Source organism: Grus americana, chromosome 4 (genome assembly GCF_028858705.1).
Source record: "Grus americana isolate bGruAme1 chromosome 4, bGruAme1.mat, whole genome shotgun sequence".
NCBI lineage: Eukaryota > Metazoa > Chordata > Aves > Gruiformes > Gruidae > Grus > Grus americana.
The window spans coordinates 25,097,887-25,116,490 of record NC_072855.1 but is presented as its reverse complement, the minus strand read 5'-3'; the positions used below and the strand labels follow the sequence as shown (position 1 = coordinate 25,116,490).

Below are 18,604 nucleotides of genomic sequence, written 5' to 3'. Positions count from 1 at the left end.
GTTCTACAAAGACACCCATTTATTTGTTTGTATACACACATACTACCCATGCTGGAACAGAGAATTTCCAGATAATAGTGCAGACAGTTTCTTCAGTTTTTTTTACACAGTCACTTCTTTGGCATTATCCAGGCTTTTTTCTTATAATTATAACTTTTAATTTATAAGATCAGATTGCAACAATTGTAATAGATTGAGATAATACACAACTCTCCTGTAAGGACAAATGTTATTCAAAAATGAATGCCAAGTACTTTAACTCCAGTCATACAATTGGAGCTCCTAGTGAAAGGGAATGTTACTAGCATTTGCATAACCATGAAGATACGGAATGTTGTTACTTGTTTAGTCAGCAACCTGAGTAACAACTCCAGTGAGAATCTGGTCATAAGGAGTGGTGAAGAGGTCACCCTATTCCTCTTCTAATACAATTTACACGCATTTCAACAACTCAAAATAACAAACCGTGCTTACCTTGCCCAACAGCAGAGTGTATTTTTTCCACATCAAATTTAATCTTTGACCTTCCAGGTGTACTCAACATTTTTTCCCAAATCAAAGTTACATCTTTTAAGCATGGTGTGATTTCTTCATAGTCAAGTTTCAGACGTCTGTTCTGCAAATTGTTTTCTGAAGCTAGGAAGTGATATGAATGTGCCGGTTAATACTGTTTACTATTTGTAAAATACATTAATTTAACTTAGAACTTCATCATGCAATCCACCTAAAATTAAACCCTATTAATTCTGAAATATTACATGTTTAAATTTTTGTGATTTTGGTTGGGGGTTTTTTTGTTTGGTTTTTTTTTTTTAAGATATTATACATGATATTTACTATGTTTGGCCTGTTAAATTAAGTTTCTTAGAGCTAGTCAACTCTTAAATCTGAAGAAATGTGAGAGACGATAACCAATGAAATAAACACAAGATTTTCCTAACAGGATTTTTCAATTTCCAAGCTCTTAAAAAAAAATTAGTGCAGAAGAAGTACACCAAATAAATATAAATATCCACCAATAAAAATAAAAATCCAATAATCTATTTCTTATGCATACAGCTCCATAATAATAATGACAAAGTTAAAAAATACTTTAAAGGCGATTATTCACATGTCCATTTTTATAGACTACATAAAAAGGAAAGTTCAAGTATAGAAAATTTCAGAACTCTGAACACAAATAGGCCTATAAACACTATATATACATGAGGCTCTAAGTCTCTACTGAAGAAATCAGAACAAGGGTCAATGCATAACTCAGGCTTAAATAAGACATTTTATATCATCAGAGCACCTGAAAAAGAGGTGCACTGTAGTATTGGTGATTTTCTTAATTACAATTTATGAGACTACTGCACTGTATCTTCATGTGTATAAGGGATTAAAAAAAAATTAATAGCTGCGAAAGTATCAAAGAACCATGGCAAAAATGAAAACAAATTCTGTAGCTGAGCGTTAATTCCAAAGTTTAGAAGTGGAGCGAGAATTTCAAAGGGACTCCTGGCAAAGCTTTTAAGTTTTGTTTTTGTGGTGGCTTTTTAGTACTAGAATGTACCTGGAAAAAAGGGTTTATTAATGGCATTAATGTAAACTAAATAATAAAGGACCTTTTGGGACAGTGGATAAATTTGTGCAGGTCACAAGACCGAAAAAACAGAAGAGGTCTTTCAGCTCAAATGGAGAAAAAAAGGTGCAGTGCAGATGAGATAGAAAGAGTTCAGACATCTATCCCTAAAAGGGATGCTGAAAGAAAATGCTATAAGGAAACCGAGACAAGGCTACAGAGAGCACTAAGGAGTGACATAGACTGTGGTAAGTCTATAGAGAATTTAACAAAATAGGTATTTCAGTTTTTTAACTGGGCTGTAATGTGGCTGAGGACTCAACGGACCTAGTTCCAGGACAAGAGTCCTGGGATATGGTCAGCAGCTCTCTACTTGCCAAAATGAGCAGAGCACAGGTTTAAAAGACATAAAGGACTGACAACATTCTGTAGTATTAAACAAATATTAAAAAATACTGCTCCTCAGTAACATCCATTGAGCAAATTACAAATAACGTTATTTGGAATCACGTTTATGAAATAGTGTATTATGAAGTGACCATGATTTTTAATTAAGTTGCTATGATGTATTCACAGTACTTCATTGTTGTGACAAGGCATTACTGTAATGCTAATAAGACACACTCATTTTGAGGCCATTCTGCCACGCATCATAAGCCTACTGCTACTTTTGCTGATTTCACAGTATGAACTCACAAAAATCACACTCCTGTGGCATTACAGTCTTGAGACAATCTATGTTAAAAGGATCTTATCTTTTGTTAGTTTAACTCTCCATTGTTTGTATGTTCAACCTGTTTATATAAATTTACTAAACAGTTAAAAATCACCTGATATTTACATGGCTCATAATGACCTTAAAATAGCCAACACACTAAGTTCATCTTGTTCTGACATCTGTATCTGCAATTAAGGTTTTTTAGGTTATCAAATTCTGGCATTCACAAAGGGTTAGCTTGTCCTGTACTTCCAGTGGCTAAAACAAGATTCTAGATTTTAAAAATGGAAAAAGCAAAGAACTGTTTATATTTGGGAAGTGTCCACCTTACCTCCTTATCCTGTAGTTGCTTTCACACGTGAACAATTTCATCCAGTGAGGTTATTCATGTGATTTATGATGTTACCTAAGTGTTTGCAAGATCTGGACCTCATAGTATTTCATTTTGACATTTTCTAATTTAGTTTTTTATTTTTCAAAGTAGTGTATTTCATTCTAAAATATGATTTTGGCTGCACGTGTACTGACACATGCTTTACCCATCCTGATACAGACAGCTGTAGCTTAATTTTACTCCTTAGGTGTTTTTTTTTATACCTGGTTTCTTGTTGCTTTTGATTTTTCCCTGTAGATTATATTCAGTGTTTAACCAAGAACCATTTAATTACAAGCACTGATGGTTTTATTGAAGTTGTGTGTCCACACTGAGAGCGATTATGTGTATCTAAACTGTCAACTTCTTCACATTTTCATCAGGTCAAATACACATATTTATGTATTAGAATATCAAAAAAACCTTAAACCACAGGTGGGATTGTATGAAGATAAAAATGGCATTTAAGTTTCAGTTTACATGAAAACAAACTCAGACAAATCTTTCAATGTTCTGCCTTTTGCAAACAAGTGTTTTCTGGTGATTGGCAACTTTTCAGACTTTTATGCTTTATTCAGTCTTCTTACGCCACATGCAAAAACGTGACAATGGGAGTGACATGCAAGAACTGAGGAGAGAATATGCCTTTACCAAGAAGCTTGTGTTAGGTACTGACACTACCCAATTCCCAATATCACCTGTTTTTTCAAGTACTGTCTCACCATCTGACCTCTTCACGCAGCTGCTACCTAGGACAACTTCCTTACTCCACGGTGCATATTGCACAGCCTTGGTCTTCAGTCATGCCACCACCCATCTCATTCATTCATTCATTCACTAAATAGCTTCAGACATGCTTAATGAATTTGTGACAGTTTTGCAAGTGTTTCTTTTGGGCAGACAAAATTGAAGCATCTGATTAAACTTGTTAAAATGTTTATGGGTATTAATGTCCTGCAGTTGCCAAAAACTTGGCTGTAGATTCAGATAACTTGAATACAAGATAATTTAAAAACAACATCAGGAGTATAAACGTACGAAACAGAAAATTTATTTCTAAATGCTAGATCTCATTAAAAAATAAAAAAGTAATAGAACAACTTGATAGAAGCTCATTTATGACAGCACTCCTCTAAGCTGAAGGGATTGTACAGATCATTGCTCAACAGTACCTCTTTCTCCAGATGGTCTTGGCCCCTTAGCCGCGGGCACTGTACATTTGGTATCCATTGCCATATTTTATTTTACTGGATTAGCAAGTACCTTTGCTGGGAACATGCCTGTCACCTGGGGTTCTTAGGAAATGCAGGTATCAGGTGTTCTTCAGATATCAGGGTTGGAATAGGAGAGCTATACTACTAGGAGCAAATAGCCTACAGGCAGGCTAAGTGTTCTGGGAGGCCATATCCAATGTCTGAGAGGTGTTTTCTACTACCAGCCAGGAGTCTCAGCCCAAGTTTAAAGAAGAATTTCGTGTTTGGTGTACTGACCTTTTCACACAGTTTGGCCTTTTCTCTACAGAATTTTTCTTCCTGGAAGACAATCCTTCCTCAAGTTTACACAAAGGCAAAGAAGAATTGCCATTTTCATGCCAGGCACCTCACCCCTTGAAGATCCAGGTGCCTACTCCCTTCCTGAATAACTAAAATCAGCCAGAAGATAAACATTTCTATCCTTATCATTCATAAGTTCAAAGGAGCAGCTCTCAAGGGTAAACACTTGTAATTCTGTATGCAGCTGCTACAAGAAAATGTGCATTCTCAACCAGCTGCATTCCACGTGTAAAAACTGCCACCACAATGGATTTGCTGCAGCTACACATTCAGCCACAGAAAAATTTTGATTAAGAACGACTGCAAATTTCAGCTTCTCAAGCTCCTTCTCATCACCATTCTGACTGATCTAAGTCATTACCACTCCATACAAACCTTGCTTGCACAGTGTGTCTACACAGGCAGGCACCCACAGAAGTCCACAACCAGCTCCTTAAGAACTTCAATTCAAGACTGGCTAGACAGAACATTGCAACGACCAGGGCTTAGACAATGATCTATGGATGCGAATGTAGAAAAGAATTCAGTTCGTGATAGTGATCGTGCTGAATTCCTTGTCAGAGGAGCTTCTGGCACCAGGCTAAAAAACCCCAGCCATGGTAAAACTGGAAGAGTACCAATTAAGATGAAGTAAACAAATAATAAGGTGAAGTAATAAAAAAAAGTGTAAACTGTAACCTACACTAATGAGAGCTGAGGGAGATACTGCTAAACTGATTTACTTGTATGTTCCTAAAATGGTTCATTAAGGCTTGGTCCAATCCACTGTCAAGGCCACAGAGCAAACCAAAAAGTGAACTTGTATTGCAGTAGGGTATAATCAAGAACTTCACCAACCTTGTAACTTCTGGTTTTCTTTCTCCATTCTGAGAAGCAGTATCTGCTGAATAATGGCTTTCTTCCACAGCTCGCGAAGCTCACGGGATGTCCGTTTCCTTTCTTCTTTCACTGGCCCAAAGGGGCCATCTTCACACACTGGCTCCAACGGGGATCTCGGTGGAAGTTCTCCCAATTCGGAGTAATCTTTAAAAGAGAAAAGCTGTTGTGAACTACTGATGAATAGGTGGATTAAGGGACACATTTTGAAAGATTGCGTACGTATACATAGATGTCTACATATACACACACACATCTATACAGGACCAAACACGGTTTCCCAAATGACAGTTTCAAGCAGATTTACAAGCTGCTTCTGAATAAGAATCATATGGGCCAAAGCCTGGAACATTTATTTTTCTATAACCTGATAAAAACATTGCACCATACACCAAGACCATGGCTTGCTAATTACAGCTTTACAAGGACAGAACAAAAAAGGAAAAGGCATGTCTGAGAAACTGCAAAAATACAACCTGCAGCTGAAACCCAGCATGACTCAAATAGCAGATCAAATCAAATATAGCACCCACATAATTTAAAGAATAATCTCTAAACTGTGTTTAACAAAGAAAACACACACCCTTAACTGCACAAACACAACACCACCTAAGGCCATACCATGGGATGATTACCAGTTCTTAAAGTAAACATGCAGAAAGGGAGAGAGGCACCTAAGACATGTTTGCTCTCACTTGTAATTTTTAACCATGTCATAACCTCCTACACTTTTTCTTTTGGCTACAGCTGGCCTACCACAAAATATATCTTTCTTTCAAGCATGCAAGGTAATTCTAATAAGACTGAAAACACTACAAAAGAGAGTGAACATTAAATAAATCTCAGGCAAATTGAAAAATCTTTTCTTTTTAGAGAAATGGTAAACAGCACTGTTTCTAATCGAGTTCTCAACATAAGAAGCATAACTTCTTATACTTTGTTTTCTTAGTGCCTGCTGCAGTATCGCTTAATTTTATTGTTTTATACAGCTTCTCTGAAGGCTCAATAGTCTTTGATATAATCTGTGTCTAGAAGAAAAATTACTCAATTCACCACCTTTAAAATGAATGGTCAAACCCACCCATCTCTTCCTACCAAATCCCAAATGGAAAGCCATCGCAACAGCATTTCTCCTTCAGCCAAACAGAATGGCTGTGAAATGTCTCCCCGAGGACAAGCTGACCAGTTATGCATGCCAGAAAATGCTTTAAAATCAGCGCAACAAAAACCACTCCCCGCACTCTCCAGTCAAGGACAAGTACATCTGTGCATGCTATTTCTAACAGCTCCTGCAGAAGGGACACTCCTGAAACAATTATTCTGCATGGTAGCTCAGTGGTACATTTCTTTATCATTGGCTAGCATAGTGATAAAGTTTTTGAATTTTACACACACCCACACAAATTATCTCATCTCTACAAACTAACAAAATAGGAAGGTCTTCAACCCTTCAGAATCTGCTCAGAAAGCTACCATATATTGACTCAGATGGGTCATATGCAGCTATTCTTTTCTTGTTTGTTGAAGGGTACTCACACAACTAAGCTCAGATGAATAAATAAGAATAGAAATTTTCACAGCTGTTGGCTTCTGCTTTTCTAAGTTTTGCCACTGTCAATCTTTTCCTCTCAAAGAGTCAGAGACAAATAGGGTGGGTCCAAAACCACCTGTTTCCTTATACAACATATATCTGTTACCACATTAAATTCAAGGGCTAAAATATACACATACAAATAAATGCAACATTTTCAGCTAGCAGCAGAAATTAAACCTTTACAAACTTGCACTTTCGATATAAGTGTGGATACTCATACTTTGGGCATCTACAGCATTTCAGAGAACAATGAACTTCATGGGAATGTGAATTAGGCGAAGGACAAATATTTGACATTTTAATGGCAATCACCATTTGTTGCAAAGAGAAGTAGGAAACATTGACAGAAGCATTCAAAAATATAGCTGGATATGAAAAATATCAATACAATGAACTAATTATACCATATCCCTTAAAAAAATGTGACAAACATTCATTTAATTTTTTTCTTTATTTTTTCTTTTTTTTTCTTTTCTTTTTTCCCAGGTAAATGGAAATACTTCCGTGGGCTAAGATCTGTAATTATAAAAGAGGTGTAGGTAAATGTCATCAGGTAGAGAAAGAACACACACTTGATAATCCTCAATTTGTGTTGAAAATTAAAGGAAAATTATTTTGATTTGGTTGTTGGTTTTGACACACACTATACTGTCAACAATGTTCTGTACATATAGTAGCTTTCATGCCAATTTTTCTTAGTGCATATTAAAGAACATTACAAGCCAAATGCTCTTAAGGATAATGCTGGTAGAACTGCCTTTATTTGCTTAAATAAAATAATAAACTTAATAAAAATACCATGAAGGGAAGTTTTTCATTTTCTCTAAGGCTGCATTACATGCACAAAGTAACATCACCATAAGAAAGAGGAATTAACAACAACAGTCACCAAACATGAATACAAAAAAGTAAAAGTGATCCAGATAGGTACACCCTTATCCACTGTACATTATCTGTAGTCTATTCACTTCCTATTACATTCTTACAGCATCCAGTATAGAATGCATGTACCTCATAGAATCATAGAATGGTTTGGGTTGGAAGGGAGCTCAAAGATCGTCTAGTTCCAACTCCTCTGCCATGGGCAGGGACACCCTCCACTAGACTAGGTTTACATCTTGGGGGAAACAAATCTCTTCTCACCCTACACATCCTCTCAGTGGTTTATGGATCTCCTTTAGAGTCAGATATGTATTCTGGTTTTATGCATGCATGTAGGCACGTATGTGTTAGAAAATATCAGACTATCTATAGAGACCGTTTATGGTTACCCACTTGCAAAAAATCCAGGCTGCCAAAACACATGGAAGGAAATGGATTAAACACATTGCTTTCCTAAAGCAAGAATGAACATATCCAAACCTAAAATTTTCCTCTTTTTAACATGCACATTCTACTTTCTCAGTGCAAAATTTGTGGATTTGTCTTCAAGTACCAACTTAACAAAATATCACCTTCTAATTTACTAGAGATTTTACTCCTTATCCTCCAGGGATCAAACTTACTGTGGCCACACTTGAACACTGCAAAGCATTAATTACTCAAGTCCATGGTCCTGCTTCCATTTAGGCTGAAAATTTCTTGTCTGTTACTGACTAAGCTGATAAGATCAGTATTCAAGAAAAGAAATTTAAGTCACAATGCTTAAGGCTATAAAAGAAAACAGAGAGGTTACAAAATTCTATAGGCTGAACAATTATGATTATGAACCCTACCTCTAATTCTTCTGTGGAAGAGTTCTAGGCTTGATTTTGCCTTCCAAATGGCAGCTCCTTTTCTATCCTTCCTTTCTTCTTATCACGTGTGGACATTTAACAGAAAGTCTAAAGTCTACTCTGATAAAGTGCAACACATTCACAACCTGCCTTCATTCCCATCCCCATGCTGGCATGTAGCAGGATGTATAGAAACCAAAATGAACCTGTTTAACTGCTCAGGTGGCTTGTCTAAAGTTTGCAGAGTTGCATCAGCTGTTTGGCTGGTAAAAGAGGGAGGTGGAATGTGCAGGTAATCCCTCAAAGCAAAGTAAAAAACCAGATATTTGGTAAGTCAGCACTAACCCATGTCCATGAATATACAAGAGTGATGGACAGACATGCCATCCATCTTCCAGATCCAGAACAGTCAAGAGCAGAAATACTGTAACAAGAAACTGAGTATTTCATTACTATGCACAAACAATCTGGAGGCTGGCAGAGAAAACAAAGATAAACAGTAGAGTAATTCAACTGAACGTAACTGGGAGCTCACGTTCCACTGAATCAAACTGCCATGTGTTAAAATCCAAGTAGCGCACAGCCTTCAAAACCTTTATGAGATTAGTAAGTGCACTCAAGCAGGATCTTCAGCACACACTGAAAGACAGCTTCCCTGTTCATCTGTCAACCTTGTCAGCTTTGGTTGACTCCTATTCCACATTTGACCCGTACTCCTTTAAAATATGTTGCTCCCTTCCCTGCAGCTTCCATATAAAATACTACCTCCATACATGGCACTTCTACAAGCCTACCACACTTCTACTCTTAAGGTTCAGGCTTGGGCAAGTTGACTCAATAACTATTATTATATTTTATCAACACAGGTTATTCTCCGTTTTAAGTTCATACTTGGACGACCCTTCAGAATTACTCTTCTGTGCAATGCACTTCTACAACTCTGCGGGTCCAAACTAAGTATTCCTTGAGAAAGAGTGTACTTCACTGGGAAAGCCACCAGCTTTCCTGTGCTTGTAGAACTTGTGCAAGGCAATGAACCGCAGATGAAACTGCTCATGAAGCAGATGGAAATGTTGCACAAATGTACTAGTACATCCATACGTACCTCAAAAGCACTGCTCTGATGCTCCCACCACTCATACTACCCAAGAAACAACAAGGTCCATATGAACAATGGACTGAGATGGAATTTGTACAGCAGATCCATTCATTTATACTCAGCTCTTCGGCTTCACGTGGCAGTGCTTCAATCCTAAGATGCAGAGTATCCCTACACTCCAAAAGGATCAACAAATGCATTACACAAAACTGTCACGTGCAAAGATGACACACAAAAAGTACAAAAGATTATGAAGAATGTATCACGGTATATTGCTAGCAGGGACCACACTAAAGAATTTTGTAGAGGAAAAGCTCGTGAATAACTCCAGTAGTAACTAAAACAGACAGTATTTGACTGGTAGTGTGATAGAAACAGGAAATTTCATTAGCTCCAGAAGAAGCTACAATGAATAATGAGCATTTGCTGGCACCTGTGGGAGAACATCAAAGTATTCCTACAGTGAGTTAATAAAATGTTGCCTTAAACCTCATTTCTTAGGAAATTTCATTTGTAATTGACTAGGAAAAAAAATTAATTGATCAATAGTTTCTTAGTCAATCTCAGTATTAAACAAGGCTTTCTGAAAAGAAGAAAAAGGAAACCCACTAAGAGAAACCACACACACAAAGTAAAAAAACAACAGAAGTGAGAAACCCACCTAAAAGCCTAAATTTTAAAAACATTATCGCAGTAGCACTTAGTCTAACCAATCTCAAATACCAAAAGCAAGATAACAAGATTCATCTTTGACTGGAAACTGCAACACTTCACATAGAAAAGAAGGGCTTGTTTTATTTTTGTAGGAGGCTAATAGGGAGGAGTCTCAAATATAATGCATTACTGCCATCCTCACTACGTGAGTTGTTTACACATGGTTCTCTAAATGCAGTGTTTACCGGTCACATCTGTTCTCCAGGGTTACAAAGTCAGGCAAGATATGGTGAGAATGTGGATGGAAGAATTCCGTTAAGGATTTTATTTTCTGCATTACATTTTTTTTCTTTGTTGCATTTTAAACCACAAAATTCAGCTTAGCAAACAAGTGAATCTTCACAGCCGTGTCAGATGAAATTCCCAAAAAGAAAAGACTATCACAACATCCTTAGCTCTCTTCAGATCTTCCATTCAAGTAGTGCAACACTTTCTTTCATACATGATAAAAAAAATTAAAGAGGAACTGCAAACTTCTATAACCAAGGATATAATATTCCTATTATTTTACACAGATGTCTGGAATATTTGGCTTCATAACCGAATGTGGTAACATGACCAGGAGCCTTCTCTTATCAGAAAGCTTCTGATATGGAATCACAAGATGCTGCTAGTCTGACATACCACATAATGCAATGGCTGAATGAGGAATTCTTGAAAAACTGTGTACTTCAATACAGTTGACTAAAATCAGCTCTGAGAGATGCTTTAGAGTTTGAATTTTCTTTTAAAGCCAACAGCTTCTTAAAAAGTAATCACCACCTCCACATTCACCCCATTTACTAATATTATCAAGCCCTGAGAAATGAATGCCTTGATAATTTCAATGGGCACAGAAGCTGTCACACATTATGTGTGGTACTTACTGTTTATAGCCAACCTACTGTGCTGCAAATCAAGATTATGAGCATATATTTGCTCTGAGGGGGACAGAACTGAGTAATCAATTCTAACCAACTGGCTTTATCACAGCATTTACAAAACTAGTCATTAATTAATAATAATTTTGTTGCTAAAAAAGAACCATTAGAACAGTATTCGAGGACACATTACAAATAATTTACACCACACAAACATTCCAAGTATAGAATGCTAAAGCAACAGCTTACAGTATTTGCAATACTACTACAAAATGGTTTTAAAAATATTTTTACTTAAATAATGGGAGAACTATAACCCTAACCACAAAGCACACACACAGATAGGTACGTGCTAACTATAGCTGTTTTAAGAATAACAGTTCTTCAAATCCAAAGTTTTCTTCAGCACTTAGGATTTCACAGTCTGCTACTTCTGTCTGCCAGAGACCGAAACCCAATTCATTTTAATGAATGAATCAAGGATTTTTTCCTGTACAAAGAAATTTGTACTTTCAAAACCAGTCTTTTTCTGCAAGTCAAGTTGTAAAATACTATGTAGCTGTTCTAGCTAAAGTTCCTTTTTTTCATCTGAAACTATTTTCTGAGTACTGCTAAGCAATACCAAGCATCTCATTCCTCCGAATTGCAATTTCTTTCACTGTTCAACATGTAACTTCACCCCACTGCCCACCTTAAAAAAAAATAATAACCCATTCTTCAACCTAACACTGACATAGCTGTTACAAAAATCGTGCTGTCTACTGCCAACACACCTCCTGCAGCAAGAAAGCTCACGACAAGCACCATCCCTTTCCCACCATTTATTTCAGAAAACTATTCACACCCCCTTTAAATCTAGCACTTGACTTTGCTGGGAGTTTCTGACAATCTGCAAAACTGTTCTCCCACTATGACCAATTCTGAACAGTCAATATGAGAAAATCGTAGTGAAAAAAGTCCACTGCACACAGATTTGTAGATGATGAATCAAAGTATGCAAATATCCTGCTGCACTGCAGTGCAAGGTGAAGTTTCATGATCACTCTGCAGAGATCTAAGTGTGTCCTGCTCCTGACCAGGGCAAGAGCACCCACCCTCAGCTTCCAGAGACGTGTCCCTGCCTGCCTCCCTGTGCCTGCTCTAGCGCTTGTGTAACACTGTGAGTGGGACTAGAAAAATGATCCAACTGAAAACCAATCACCTCTAAACCGATCACCTCTTCTGAGTGAGCCCATACTTCAACTGGTTTAAAATGATCCTGAAGTTGTTCCCTTCACCATTTTTACCAGTGAAGACAGAGAACTAGGAAGTCCTAAACTATTTGCATAGTCACAGAATGTGGCTCTTGTTAGAGACACTCTACAGAAGTATGAAGATCTGGCTGCAAGTAGGGTGGGCAGGTATAAAAGTAAAAATCAAAGAACTGCAGAAACCCTTTATAACTTAGAATATTTAAGTGAATGGAAGAGACAGAGTGAATTTTGTGTATTCATATACAGAAAACAAGACAAAAAAGCTTTAGAAAAAGAGATAATGAAAATCTTCTTTCAAAGGAAATAGTTTTGTAACAGATCAAAGTGTGTAAGTGACCTGTACTACTCTTTCTCCATCTCTCCACTTTGCAGGATACAAGACTCATTCCACCCCCACAAATAAATAAAAAAGAAATACATCGGAGGACAAGACACTGAGTGTGTCTCAAGGTGGTGGTGAGAGAAATGCTGTCCCCCAGTGCTCCACACCACCCACAGCAGCACAACCACTCTGTGGGAAGTGCCGAATGGCAGATGAGGTTGGACATTTGAACTGCAGCTTCCTACAACAAAACTAGCAGAATTCAAGCCTGCAAACCTCCAGCTACCAGCTGGAAAGCAATAAAAATGTCTACAGATCATTTCACCTATGCAGAAAATCTTTTCTAGAACCCCAAACTGGAGATCAGCCTCATCTTCAGGCTCACCAGAGTTCATCTGGCTGTCCTGCCAAGCAGCAAATGGCATAATGCTTCTCCAATGTGCTTCATTGTAAAGTTATGTACAGAAGCAGGAGAAAACAACAGGGAAAGTGGCAGCACCCACAAGCAGAAGGTGGCTGGAGGAGGGCCTGCACATGGGACATTACTCCCATAAGAATCAAAAGTAGTGGTTTCCTCTATCCAAGGCTTTCTGTTGTCTCAGAGCACTCACCTTGCCTGCGTGTTGCTGGATTGAGTCCAGTTGTCAGGCAAGGCAGGAATCTCAACTGACAAGAAAAAGGAAAGGCTTTCTAGTATATCTATTTGCAATTTTTTTTAACTCTACTGATTTAGGACCAGTTTTTATTTTACTCCTGAAGAAGAAATTAACACCCTCCTTCATGTATAATAAATCCCTCCTTTTAAATAATGGTGTCTGCAAAACAAACAGTGTGTTTTCTGCCTGGTAATACACAATGCAACCACCAAAGCACAGCCAGCAGTCATTTCTCTCCAGCTGAGCTACAGGAAATGAAGTTTTATCTCCAACTACCTATGAGCACCTCCTAAAGAAGTGAAGGATCCAGAAGTGCAAGACAGTGGGACTCAAAGTTCTGTCAGCTTCATGTGGGAACTGAGGACAGTAGACATCTCTCAAGTTCAGAACCTCCTAAGATTAAACTTAAAATTTCTGCAAAAGATATGTATCAGTTGTCTGGTGAGTTCTTTGTGGTGGTATTTTATTTTAAACTTTTAGTAAATGCACCTTCATATCCTGCTGTGTTAACCACACAGAGAGTGGCAGTGAACATGATGCATCATGAGACTCAGCTCACCGCTCGCCTACACAAATGGAATCACAAATGTCAGGATATAGGTCTTTCTGTGTATATAAAGCTTACAGTCATGTCTATTTCTTGTGACATTACACATGCATATTTACTGATTACAACCCAAAGAAGTTACAGCTACAGAGCAGTTTCATTTTGTTGACAGTGCCTGCCCACATGTGGTCAAAACAACACACAGTTCAGGCTACTGGTAGATTTTATGTTTAATACGAGGTTTAGTAAAGTAGCCTATGCTAAACTTGAAAAACTTTATCATCTCTGACTCACTAAGATCTGGGTCTCTTGGTTGGCTGACTTACTAACCTTTAAAAAAATCCCTAGCCTTTTTTCTTACTGCTCTCCTGCAGAGGTCCCTGGAGTGGTGCGTGGGCTATTGCACTTGAATGGAGAAATTGGTCAGTGGAGTCACAGTCTATAAAGGGAAACTTATGAATGTTCCCTTGTTTCCCTCTATGTTTACTTTTGCAGAACACAACAAAACATGTTATCTTTAAAGCCTTCTTTGCCCTCTGTCCAATTTGACTGAAATTGATCTTTTGGTGATACATCAGCTGTTTGCATAAATTCTGTTCCCAAAGCAAATCAGTCTAGAAAGATAAAGACTTTTTAAAAAAAAAAAAACAAACCCAAAAAACCAACCCAGAAGTACAAGGAATTACAGGTAACTTATCAAATCAATAAACCCCAGTGCATGTGCTGCTTCTCCTTGAGAGAAAAATGAAAGAAAGAAGAACAAGATGATGAATGATAGCTAGTTACATTTACTTTGGAACTACAGAGGTTACTACGTTAACTGTGGTGGGGAGTCCAATGCAACATCATCTGTTCGGCACCTCTCAAAGGCTACGCAGACTGGATCGTGAGTATCCTTTACTGCCAGAAGTGTTCCAGGAGATGTATGAAAATCCAAATGGAAAAATCCAATGCTTGTTATAAATAATAAAAAACCCCCAAAACCCTGACTGTTTTTTCTTCCTCTGTTGATAAATGGAATATGTACATTAGAATAAAAACAGAAAAAGAAAACAAGAGTGAAGAAAAAGGCCAGATATTTTAAATTGCTCCTCCTATTAATAGCACTTCCTGTTTTCCATTTTGGCCACACTTGTTTCTCCAACTATTCTGCTTATCCAGCTGTAGGTTGTTAAGATTGTATCTTGCAGCTATTATGTCTCAGAGAAAATGCTTGGATAGGCAGTTTAGGGTTTTGGTTTTTTCTATTTAATATGGGATGGTTTTGTGGCTTTCAAAAACAAGTGAGACTATTTTCAGTTGCAAAAAGATGCATCAAACCTGCAAAAACAGTAGCTTCACAGAACAGTTGAGGTTGAACAGCTTCTTCATATGCCTTGAAGTACAGGAGAACATTTCACACGTATGCTTACACAACATGCTTTTGAGATCACTTTGTTTTGAAGTACACTAAATTTGAGAGGCATCTATGCCCACAGACAGCTTACACCATCATCAGTCAAATTACGTTGCAAGCAATGCATTAATGACAAAATTGTTACATGAGGTGCCCAGTTAATCAAGGTCTCCCTTTAAGATGCAAGAAAAGTGTCTCAGTGACATTAAGATGGTTACTTTTTACTACATTTACTAGAATGTACTGCTCCCTCTTGTTCCCTTAAATTTTTTCTTATTTCTTATACAATGGCCTTAGAGATCAGTCGGAAGGTAGAGCTTGCAGAGGTCAAGCTGTGAAATTCAAATTTTAGTGAGTCAGAGACCATTATCTACATATACAAGCTTCTCTAAGGTGTTCTTTCCTCAGAACTCATTAAAATAGTACATATAAAAATAAATTCCTCTCTGGTTAGTTAATTTGACACAATTGGAACTATGTTACATATGAAGCTGAAAAACGAAAACTCAACAGCTGATGAGCTTGGCACGACCAAAAAGTAGGTGGGAAGCTGCAAAGAGAGTACAAACACAGCACCAGGCAAATATGTCCACTCGGTAGACAAAACGATACACACTTCACAGACTACGTCCACTAACAACATTCACAGGAACAAAACAAACACAGACTTTACCATCATATCGGCTGGGAGAATCACACGCTTTCTGAGGGGTTGCCACTCGCAGGAATATCTGTTGCCTCCATGAATGCCGCCGAGTCTTTACAGGGCTGTCCGCACCAATGGCCTGTGGGCTGTGTTTGGATTCGTAGTCGCTAAAATTATGGAACACAGAATGGCTTGTGAGTAGGTTACCTGAATCTGCTAGCAACAGTGGCACAGTCTTCAGTGAATACAGTAACACGAGCCATCAACTAAGGAGTGAGCGCAGTGCGCTGTGCACATGCTGGGTCAAGCCTTAGTGTTAGGTATGTGAAGCTTGCTTTGTGGCAGCAGGCTTATACAAGGCTGCAAACATCAGTTACGTTCACCAAAAGGGGCTGGCAGCTCTGTGCAATCTGCTTTCTCCAATTTTAATTAATTTTCACCTTTCTTTGCAGCAGTGTATTAAACACAATGCATTAAAGACACATACACCATAATGTATCTTTACCATTCTGCTATTTAAATGCCATCCACAAAATCTAGTGATCATTCATAGGAGACATAAAGAATTGCTGATGCTTTTTATCAGCACACATCAAGGAGCTTTATAAACACCAACTAAACTTCCAACCTTCTGTGAAATGGGTACATAATATATTCCTTCACAACACAGACTTGGAACAAAACTTTTAACTTTTGTGTTTGCAAGTTACCGTCTGAAATAAGCAACAGACTTGGGAACGCTGCCCAGGAACCTTGGATGTGACTCCTTTGATGTAATCCACACACAACCTACAGAGGTTTTTATTCAGAATATTAAATGAAATAGTGAACAGCAATGCTGTTTTCCTATTAAAAATCCCACTAGTATCCTCCACGTGGTACATCTTTAAACTACTCATTGCTTTATTCCAGCCATTGGCTAAATGTTGCATGAGTCTGTTGAAGCTGGAAGGGATAAATGAACTTCAAATAGCTCTGGCAGCACCTGGGAGGAGCATTTTACAGGTCATCCTCTCCTTCCAATTTCATGACACTGACATTGCTTAGGATGAACCATATACGTTCTCTTAACTGAAAACTGCTACTACAGTCTTTTGGCAGGAATCGTCACAGAAGTACATAGACGGAAGTTGCATGACCATTACAACATCACAATGGCTAAGTTCTGCAGTCTTAATGGGAGAGGAGTCTGGGATAGCTCCATCCTTTTGAAAGCAATCACATGCAGAATGCATGCAAGTGAACTGTTGCACAAATCAGGTTTTGCAAGTGCAAGAAGCATTTGAAATATTTCAGACAAAGAAACCTTTGAAAATACAGTTTTACCTCCAGGCTTTAATAGAGAACCCTACCTTGTGCTCCTAAAGTCAGAGGTGTTATTTTCATCTACAGGAGCCAGAAATTTTAAGAAATTTGGCACAGAAGAGGAAGAATGAAGCTTTTTCCTTAAGGCAGTACGGTAGGAGATGCTGAGAGTGCAGTTGGGAAAAGTATAGTTTAGAACAAAGAAGTATAAATCCACAGAATAAAAATAATACATACTGCTAAGTTTCGAACAAAAAGCAGCTAAATCCCAAAGCCCCGAATATCAAGGAAACCAGAGTCAAACCTGAAACTGCTAACAAAGTGCTACTTTGAAATACATATTTGTTCGGGCAAACGAAAATGTTCCAGTATAAACAAACATACTTCCAGTAAAGTTATTATTCTTTGCTATATTCCAAGATTTTTAGTGCATGTTTCAAGTAAATTCCTTTAATCCAATAAGAACTGATGCCAACTTCATCATTCCACATTTACTTAAATATCAGTTTCAGTGATTGACTAAGTTTGGGGGAAAAGGTTTGGAAAAGCTGACACTGATAACCATTGTTGGCAAATGAAAAATAAGACTTTAGCTAAAACCATTTTGTAAAGCATTAACAGGTTTTTATACAGATAAGCTTGGAACTTTTCAGTTAAAAGTTGAACCTTCTGACTGATCATTTAGGATTGTGGTGCTATTTATGCAACAGACAGGAACACTAATCAAATTTCATCAAGAGTCATCTGGCCAACATAATTCTGCTCTTTCTTTTAAAATAACAAGCCCCCAACGTACTCAGGAGAAGGTTAATAGAAATGTGAGAATAACTCAGGTAACAAAAAATTTCTGCGTGTAATGAAAACACAGAAAATTACTTGGTTGATGATACTAGAAGACCTTTTCTCAGATGACTACACAAAAACATGAGAATTTACTCCTGCAAAACTAAGTTTAAGAAAGAACTGCTTCTGATAAGCCATAATGATATATCCAGATAGCATTTAGCACCGTCTTCTGAAGATGTGAATGGGATGGGAGAATACTCTGGGATAATCACTAGTATGAAGTGAAGCTGTTCTTTAGTAGCTGGTACAAAGAAGATAAGGCTGTAGCATGGTGTGCCCTGCAAACAGGTTTCACTTACAATTGCATTGTAAATCCATCACACTTACACAGTAATTTCACTTACAGAATACAATCAGTTTAGGCAGTTTAACTTTATTGATTTAAACTCATTAACGCATTTGATGTCCCCATCAATTTCCATTTTCAGTCTTGTTGCTTAGAGGTTCAATATGTTATACCCTTAAATGACAGGGAAAGGCAAGGAGAAATTGCTATCATGCGTGCAGAACCATTACCAAATTTACTTGGAAAAATCTACTTTTGAGAATTTAACCTTCAGGATTCAA

General features: G+C 37.6%; 1 protein-coding gene across 11 annotated transcripts in view; it reads right to left on the bottom strand.

Annotated features, from left to right (window-relative positions):
• The window catches only part of TBC1D1 (TBC1 domain family member 1), a 115,258-nt gene that overhangs the window by 22,610 nt on the left and 74,044 nt on the right, over positions 1–18,604 (bottom strand). For 7 of the 11 annotated variants that reach the window (XM_054823415.1, XM_054823416.1, XM_054823418.1 and 4 more), the window contains 4 exons: positions 17,239–17,355; positions 15,914–16,053; positions 5,046–5,231; positions 475–636 (listed from right to left, as the gene is read on the bottom strand). In XM_054823415.1, the coding sequence (XP_054679390.1) occupies positions 475–636; positions 5,046–5,231; positions 15,914–16,053; positions 17,239–17,355 (605 nt within the window). The remainder of the gene's footprint in view (positions 1–474; positions 637–5,045; positions 5,232–15,913; positions 16,054–17,238; positions 17,356–18,604) is intronic. The other 4 variants (XM_054823421.1, XM_054823423.1, XM_054823422.1 and 1 more) reach the window with 1 other exon arrangement.